General features: G+C 32.7%; 1 protein-coding gene across 1 annotated transcript; it reads right to left on the bottom strand.

The window, feature by feature from the left end:
• Nucleotide 1: 1 nt before the first annotated feature.
• On the bottom strand, nucleotides 2–911 carry LOC111400640 (RING-H2 finger protein ATL13-like; the record flags this gene model as incomplete). Its single annotated transcript, XM_023028037.1, has 1 exon — nucleotides 2–911. A coding segment is annotated over exon 1 (690 nt), but the record flags the coding sequence as incomplete, so codon positions are not given.
• Nucleotides 912–9846: the final 8935 nt, after the last annotated feature.

Below are 9846 nucleotides of genomic sequence, written 5' to 3'. Positions count from 1 at the left end.
ATTCATTATCACAATGAACATTCAATTTAGAATTCACACTTGAAACTGAATTACTGGTGTCTAATCCACCCTCCCTATCCAAAACAATCTCTCTTGAACCTTCACTTCCAGATTCAAGAACAAGGGCTATTGGCGAGCAATTGCTTTTTTGCCAAAAATCAGGAATCAAACTTGCTCTACAAAGAGGGCAAGTGGAGTGAGATAACAGCCAAGTATCTATACACTCCATGTGGAAGGCATGACTACACTTGGGCAGAAGCCTAAGCTTATCTTCAGCCTCAAATTCACACAAACAAACAGCACAATCAAATGGATCCTTCACTCCAATAATGGTTTTGTACTTGAATACAGGGAGGGTGTCAATAAAAGACTGATCAACACCAGAATCATGCAAATGAAAGAGTTGCTGCAACTGGCCTTGAAGGACAGTCACATTGTCTACTTCATCAGGATCCCTATGTTGAGGTTTCAATAGGAATCTAACAAGAAAATGAAGCAAACCAGAGATAACGAAAATAATGGCAAGGATTATAATAATCAGCAATATACTTGAACTCACCTTGTTGTTCAAATTGAACCCACCTGTATGAACAACACTGAAAGAAGGAGATGTAGGTGGCTGAAAGAGAAAATATGGCTGTTGAGATGGAGAAAGAGACACTTTTTCTTTGATTTCAAGAACCAAATCCATATTTTCCTGAGAAAAGATCACCCAGACTGAACCTTAATACTTACAATATTAAGCGTTGTATCGGTGTCTTATTTGACCAAAAAGACAGAATCTTGGCTCAAGCGAAAGGATCCCATCAAGTTTTCTTTGAAGTAATTTATCAAATAATTAGAGTGCAAAACAAAACAAATGTAGTCAGATTTAAGCAAGCCCTTTGATAAAGACTAGTCAAGGGGGGTATCCCAGTCATTTAAAAAAAAAAAAAAGAAGGGAAAAGTCAAATTTACAGAGAGGAAAGGGAAGGAGTAAATCTGTCCAATGGAGATGGAGGGTCGAAATTTTTGAATTTGCAGCAATAAATATACAAGTCAGCATTATTATTGGATCTAATTAGTAACTACTACAAAAAATGGCACACATTTAATTTATAAATAAATAATTACCACATTCCAAATGTTCGATTCAAGTGTGTATAAGTTGTAATCGCATTCGAATTTACTTGGATGACAAACCAGGCCGTCACTCCTAAAAATAATAATAATAATAATAATTAGGGCATGCAGTGCAGGTGACAATTTATGATTTCACCAAATGCTAGGCCTTTTGGTTGGTTTGATTTCCAAAACCCCATTTCATCAACCCCAATGCACATTTATGTAACCTAATTAAGAAAAAAGTGGTTCTTCAAAAAGTAAATTTTTGTTGTTTAATCTACTATGAATTAAAAACAGCCCGTTTCCACCGCATTTTTTAATAATTTTTTCATTTGATTTTTACTTTTTTCTCCCATGAATTCCATCCGATCTCATTCTTGATTCGATGCTTCTATCACATTCAATTTCAAATCCCATTGAAGAAAGTCTTAATTTAGAACCATATCAGACATGAGTGATCAAGAAGATTCGCATAGTTTATTATAAATTTATTGAGATCAAAACACGTATTAAGTTAGCAAAATTTGGAAAACTGCTTCTGTAAATGCTTTTGACATCATGTAAGATCAAGATTTAGAGAATGTTGCCCCCATGGGCATATTTCAGTGGTGCAAAGGACAAGGGTGAGGTATACTCAGTCTTGCTAGTAGCCGCAGTGTGAGGGTTCGAATTCTGAAACATGAATTGAAACTTTTTGTGGGCATCAGTGTATAGATAACTCTTATTCCTTGCTCTGTTGGGGCATATCTCGACGATTAACCTTTCTCATTATGCTCCAAGGGCGGGACGATGGAAAACCCTTAAAGTTGGGGGTTCAACCTTTTAAGATTTAGAGAATGTTTAACTAGAAGATAGTTGAACATATTTAGGGTCTGTTTGAGTCACATTATTTCAAAAAAAAATATTTTTAAATAGTGATTTAACATCATTTCAACCACACATTTTTCAATAAAATAATATTACACGCAGATCAAAAAAATTTCCTTATTTTTTAACAACATATTTTCCATCAATACACTATTCAAGAATGCATTATTATCAAAATAATGTGGCTCAAACACCCTCTTAAAATTGATTTTTATCCGTTTTTCTCAGTATCATAACGTGTCAAACAAAAAGTAAATAAAGAAGATCTTTTTAAACGCGATCAAATATGTCAAAAATCTCATCTAATTTGATAAGTTTAAGAGTAACTTTTCTAAACTATAAACTTTTAAAAGAAAATTGCTTAAATAAGTTTAAAGTTTAACACGAATGTTTCTCGAGTGTACCCATCAAACTTTTGCACTTTCTCATGCGTATATGTTCATAGGTTCTTTGCCTTTGTGGTTGACTTTTAGCGCCTCCTAAAGGGCAGTCAGCAATGAAACGAAAAACCCACATGGACATAGGAGAAGGATCTCCCACTTTTATGTCCCCTTCCGTGTGATAATTAGTTTTTCAATTATCAGTAAGCAGAATTTTGAAGCTAAAAATCATAGTATAGACTGTATAGGTGACTTTTATCATACTTATATCCAATAGTAGGTCTCTATAGTGACAAAGACAAATTTTATTTATTTTTAATTATTTTGGCACTTCATGACTGGAAATGTTACATGGACGGATTGATATTAAATAATATCAAGCCAAGAAACTTATTAAAAATTAAAAGATATAAATTAGAGATGATTGGTATTGTCGAGAGAGCTTTGCTAATTTGTTCAACTCCAACAATTAATTTCATAAAATTCATTCTATCTATGTCTTATAATATTGTCCTAAGAGTTTCCATGTTTTGTGCCATATTTATATAAGACTTCTCGTGTATCGTGTTTGCATATATACAAAAAGTTAGTCAGTAGAATATAATTCGTGTATGGGGACAAAATATTAAAAAATAATAATTTCCTCATAACCATTTAAAATTATGTACCATGTACAACATATTTATTTATTTTTTTGTTGCAATTACCTTGAATGTTGTCTAGTTGAAGTACTATTGGAGTAGAAAAATATTATGTCATGGTTCTTGTAAAATTTCGAACTTAATTTGGTGAACACTAAATGTTAGTCTAGACATGTTGTAGTCAAATGTTTATATTAGTATTTGTACTAACGAAGTACTTTATCGTAGATGATCGTATTAGAACAGTTCTTTCAAATTAGAGAAAATATTGGCATAAAAAAGTTGCTATGGAAAAAACTGCATGCTCCATTGAGAGATGTCTATGGTATTAACACTGTAAGTATTATGCCCTAAGTCCAATTAACTTTGAGCATAAATATTTTTGATATATAATTAATGCAATTTAATGGCAGATCTATTATTTAATTAATAGACAATTAAATAAATAATAGAGAGCATAGATTCAAATTTTCGTAATTTGTTAATCACAAGGAGTTGTGATTGTGAGATACAAATTATATCTGATTGAATCTTAAATCGTCCGTGGTCGTAAGTAATAACGAGATACGGATATTGTTATTACGGATAGACCATCACGTGTGACATTTTTTACTTGTAAAATAAGTAGCTGATCTCACAAGTTAAAGTGTGGTGACACTTAAATGAACATGTGGATGTTTTGTTATAGAACAAAACAATGGAGACCCGCCGAGAGATTCCACATGGATAACTATCTGAGTGTCGGTGGTTAATCTCTAACGTTCGGTAGTAGAATTGGTTCTTTGATTTGAGGTCGCCATGGTACCTTATATGAGAACAGTCATACTTTGACGGTGTTGGATGTTGCTCTGCAAAGGGCCGCTAATACGACATCGTTCGGGTACGTCAAGAATCGTATGAAAATTGTGATTGACCAATAAAGGATTCGTCACTTTTAGATAGTAGGAGATTATGATCTGCGTTTCATTCAATTAAGTCGATAACGAAATCATTGGCCAAGGTGTACTCATAAGTCGAAAATGAGTTTTCGACTTATATTGACTTAATAGTGGAGTGAAAGATATAATCAATATTCGGGATTGACACAATTTCATATCTCATAATTGATCGGATCATATTGACAAAATGATTATAGTTTCACGGTAAGCGAACAAGTTTGATTTTGTCATACCACATGACATTCCCCGTCACGTGTATTGCCTTGACACATTAGTAGATGTCAATCTGGGAAGGCGAGTGTGAATTGGTGATAAATTAAAAGAGTATTTTAATTTATCAATTTTGATTAGATCAAAATAATATTCCACGTCGTTAGGTAACGTGATCGGGAAACTGATGGGTCACACACAAAAGAGAATTGGAAGATTGCAATTTGTCAATTAATTAATTAATTTAACAATCGTTAGATAAATTAATTAATTGGGTTTGTTATTTATAAGCCCGAATTAATTAATTGGATTAATTAATTCACGGATCGAATTTAATTAAATGGATTAATTAAATATTGGATCGGACCAAGCCAGGCCCGTTTGGGCTTATATAAATATATGGCTAGGGTTTTCAATCCATATGTTTTTTTTCTCATAATTATTCTTGCCAGCACAAGAGAAGAAAACACTGGTAACTGCAATCTTGTTCTCTGTGTGGAACATCGTTGGAGGCTGGAGAATTGGACAGCTCTGGGTGGCGAATCAAGATTGCTGAAACAAAAAGAATAGCAAAGAAATTTGCAGATCTGGAAAAGATACCATTTTTTCACAATTTCTATCTAAACACAAAGAGATTTCTGGTGGGAATCGAAATCTGTTTCAATTTTTCGCTGCGCATGTTAAGTAGATATTATAGTCTACTTTGTGTCTGTTATAAATTGCTTTGCATGTTGGAACAATTAAAAGTTAATTGTTTTTCTTGTTTTAGCGATTAAGGAGATAAATAATTTTTCATATTCAAAATCAGATTTTGAATAGAAAATAATTTCTTTGATTGGAATGATATATGAATCTGAATTTAACAAAAGGAGGGGGGGGGGGGGAGGAAATTGGACTGTGGTCGAGAACCATCACCATGTGGGACTGGCGGCGTCCAACGCTGCTCACCGAACAGTGCCGGGCGCTGCTGACTAGCAGCGTGTGACGTTGCTTCCGGATATGGCAGCCGACAATGCTGCCATTGTTGGAGCAACGCCGGCTGTTGGAGGTTGGAGCGAAAAGGCGTCGGTCATCATCGACGCTGCCAAGAAGAAGAGAAGAATTTTAGGGTTTTTCAATTGGGTGAAAATTTTAGGTTTTCTGTTGCTGTTGATTGTTGGAGACGAGGGTGTCTCTACAATTAGTGTAATTACGGGGGCTTTCCTGCAATTATAAAATATGGGGTCAGTTTGCAATTTTTGAAAAAGGACCTGTTCCATAATTTACGAAATGAAGGGGCTCTGTTGGAAATTTTAAATTAGGGTCAATTTGCAATTTTGAAAAGGTGGTTTTGAATTTAATTTCAAATGGTTTTTAATTTGTTTTTAAATGGGTTTGACCTAAAATTTCAATTTTGACCCGTTTAAAATTTTAATTAAAATTGACGATTTTTTACATTTTCGTTAAAATATGATTTTAACTTAAATATTAAATTTGACCCTAAATTGAATTTTATTTTATTTAGGAGTTTCATATTAAATTAAAATAATAATTCAATTTAAATTAGAGTTGGACTCTAATTTGATACATAATTAAATTTTGATTTTAATTAATTATTCATCCAATTATATTTTTGAAATTAGAATTGGATTCTAATCAGATATTTAATTAAAATTTGATTTTAATTAAATTGTATTGCCCTAAAATTTTATTTAAGATTAGAGTTAGACTCTAATTTGTGTTTAATTAAAATTTGATTTTAATTAAACATATTCGCCCTAAGATCTTGGAATTAGAGTTGGGCTCTAATTCAAATTTTAATTAAATTCAACTGCCTTAAATTTTGAAATTAGAGTTTGACTCTAATTTGATGTTTAATTAAAATTTAATTTTAATTAAATTATCCCGCCCTATAATTGTTGAATTAGAGTTGGACTCTAATTCGATATTTAATTAAAATTTGATTCTAATTAAATATGCCTGCTAATTAAATAATTGATTAATATGATTAATTAATTATTTAATTGTTCCGATCCATTTGTCTAAGAGAGTTTAGACAATCCTAATTGCTAGAAACTTGAAACGTGTTAGCATATAATATTAAATATTATATATACATACATTTATATGATGAATGTATTATTAGTGGACGATTATGGATTCGACCATATGGATGTGTTGAGTGGTTAATTTTTATTCTTGTCGTTTTGTCGGCCTACGAGCTCTTAATTATTTTGGGCCCGCGAGCCCGTTATTATTATTATTATTATTATTATTATTATTATTATTATTATTATTATTATTATTATTATTATGGGTCTGTGAGCTCTTAATCATTTTGGACCTGCGAGTTCATTATTATTATTATTATTACTATGGACCTGCGAATCCAATTTCATTCAGGCCTGCGTGCCAACTAGTATAGGAGGCAGGTTGTAGCTGAACTAATTGAAGAAACAAGAAAATGAGGAGACCGTGAAGATGGTGCATTGATATTGTTCAATGTTATACCCCATAGGAATTGACCAACTAGTCTTCCTTATGACTCGGGAAGACTAAATAGTAAAAGTTCATAATCGTCCGCACTATTATTATTATATTATATATATGTTTATTTGTATGGTAGATGTATAATAAAATATATATGATTGTATCGTTGTTGATGAAGCCTCTGAATGCAAGAAACCCCTCAATAAAATACTAAGTCATATTTTACTTTCTTCTTCCATCATTATGGTGAAAAATCAGAGTCCCAAATCGTCTCAACTTGTTGAGTACACTCAAGGTTGGTCTATTAGGGATATGTTTGACACTATGAAATATTGGATATTTCTGAATGATGGATTCGACTTAACTAAAGTTTATCTCTTGTTGAGTACACTCAAGGAGATAAAATTTAGAGGTATGTTAAGCTAACACAAAAGATGTGAAATGACAAAGAGTTATCAGCTTAACGATTTGTGAGTTGTATGTAGATGTAATTGATAATAGTATCTACCCAAATGTTTTATTAAGGTTTGTTGAGCACACTCAAGGTCTTGGTATAACAGATGGGATCCCAACCTACTGGGAGTCAAGTATGGACTCCATAAATTTATGTGAGAGGGTTATAAATTTTAGTTAAACAGTGGGAGCATAATTAATTTAATAAAAGTTCATGTTAAATTAATTGATGCATTTTATATATTATTTTTTTTCTTTTCGTCATTTATATTTATTGAATCGTGAGTAATCATGTGTATTTGAGAGGCATATTAGATGTCAACAACCAAATTAAATCTTCTTGATTGGCACTGCAATTTGAGAATTGTTCTCAAGCATGAGAAAGTTAGTTGTCCTTAAGTAGCCATTTTCCAGAGACATCTGGTGATAACTCGATTAAGGAAGAGGTGGCTGCTATAATAAACGCAGTAATGACAATAGTACTGCAACGTATGTGATACTTGCAACTATGTCACCTGAGTTACAAAAGCAACTTGAGAGTATAGATGTTAACACATAATTCTTCATTGCAAAGAGTTGTATNCTGCAAGGTTTATGTCTATTTCATTAGCTTCTCAGGTATTAGATACCAAATGTGGATATCATATTTATACAAATGTGGAGAAACTAAATGGAACTAGACCACTGCAAGTGGGAAAAGTTAATCTACAACTTTGAAGATGAGCAACGGTTGCTGCATTGCCTGTAGGAGCATATTTCTTGCCATTGCCTTTTGGTTTAGTATTGGAATTAGAGAAATGTCGCTTTATACCCACTATAGCTGGAACATTAAAACGAATTTCATGTTTGGACATGAACTATTTTAATATTAAGGACAATTGTTGTTCTTGTTTATCTTGATAAAGATCCTAATGGCTATACTAAATTACAAAACGACGTTTATATTCTTTAATACTAAGGATTCTATAATGAGTATAGAAATTATAATGCATAAATGCGATAATCTAATTATTACCAAAATTTGGGATGGCAGACTTTATCATATAAATGAAATGCAATTCCAAAGTTACATAAAGATGTATACTTGGGATTAATTGATTTTGACAAATACAAATTATGCATGTCTGACACAATGACCAAATCTTCTTTTACTTGAAAAGAAGAAAGGTCGGCATAATTACTGGTCTAATGCATAGTGATGCATATGGATTCATGTCAATTAAAGTCGGACGAGGTTTCTCTTATGTCATCAATTATCAAGAATACTTGATGAAATTCAAGCATGAAGTTCTTGAAAGGTTCAAAGGATTCAAACTAGAATTAGAGAAACAAATAGGTAAAGATACCCTCACATTGAGATCCGATCGAAATGAGAGTATCTTAAATAATAAAATAAAATTTAGATTGTCTAAGAGAGAATGAGACTCTCTTGCAGTGGACTCCTCCATATACGCTGCAGCATAGTGGTATATCTAAAAGGAGGAATCGTTAACTATTGGATATAATGCGATTAATAACAAGCCATGCAAATCTCCCAAAATTGTGTTGGGGTCATGCATTGATTGCAGTGTGTAACACACTAAATCATGTCACATCTAAGTTGATTAACAGAACTCCATACGAGCTATGGAAAGGGAGTAGTCCCAATTTATCTCATATGAAAGTTTGGGGCCCATGACACTTATTTGAAACCCCTTGAATCGGATAAGTTTGAGACTAAATTCGATAAATGCATATTTGTGGGATATTCAAAGCAGATATTTGAATATAAATTCTATTATTGTAAAGAAAGTTTTCACCTCACGACATATCGTCTTCTTAGAGAAAATGTTTATTATAGGGGAGGACAATGGGAGTAAAATAGAACATGAAAGAGTTCAAGAATCCACAAATATAGTTAACCAAGTAGATAAATCCGAGTTTGATCCCATATCTGATATGGGACATACTCTTGATCAGGAAGTAAAAACTCCTGAGAACATATCAGCTCTATGTGAATCTAGTAGGATCATTCGACCTTTAAGAAGGTGCTAATCCATGATTACTAATCAGGTATTACTGATCCAGGATAATGAACCTGTTAGTTACAACGAAATAAAGTCAAGTGTTGATTTAAAAGAGACAGCAAGAGGCCATGAAACTCGAGATGAACTCGACGTTTATGAACAAGGTTTGGACCTTGGTCAAGCCTCCTGATGGAATAAAACCCATAAGTTTTTGTAAATAGTTTACAAGGAAAAGGTCGATATGGATGGGAATATCCATATATACAAAGCAAGGCTAGAAGCAAATGTTAAGTGTTGACCTTGGTAAAACCTTTCTCCTGTAGCGTTGCTAAAGTCCATTCGGGTCTTGCTTGCAACAGTTGCATACCGTGACTATAGGTTAAGAGAAGTATCTTGGAGCTGAAATCTTAGATTTGACGAAAAAGTCAGTGTTTGATTTTATCAAATTTAAAGACGAATTGTGTTTTTACAAGAAGATAGTGGGAGTATTGTCGTATTCCTAATATTATAGAAAACGACATCCCTATATTTTAATCGTTCAAATAATGGTTGTTAAAGGATTTATTCATGAACGATATGGGAGAAGCAACTTGATCTATAGAGGTAGATGTAGAAGATTGCTTAACTCATTCCAATTTACATAGATGAAATCTTTGGAGAAACTGATTTACTCTTAAGCGGTATGTTGAAAAAGTTCCAAACGTGAATCAACCGTTGATTCAATAGTAGAAACCTAATACATGATTAATTTAGAAGTAGCAAAGAGTTGCAATCTGGA

The sequence above is a fragment of the Olea europaea genome, chromosome 10 (genome assembly GCF_002742605.1).
Source record: "Olea europaea var. sylvestris chromosome 10, O_europaea_v1, whole genome shotgun sequence".
Taxonomy (NCBI): domain Eukaryota; kingdom Viridiplantae; phylum Streptophyta; class Magnoliopsida; order Lamiales; family Oleaceae; genus Olea; species Olea europaea.
This window is presented reverse-complemented; position numbering and strand designations above follow the sequence as displayed.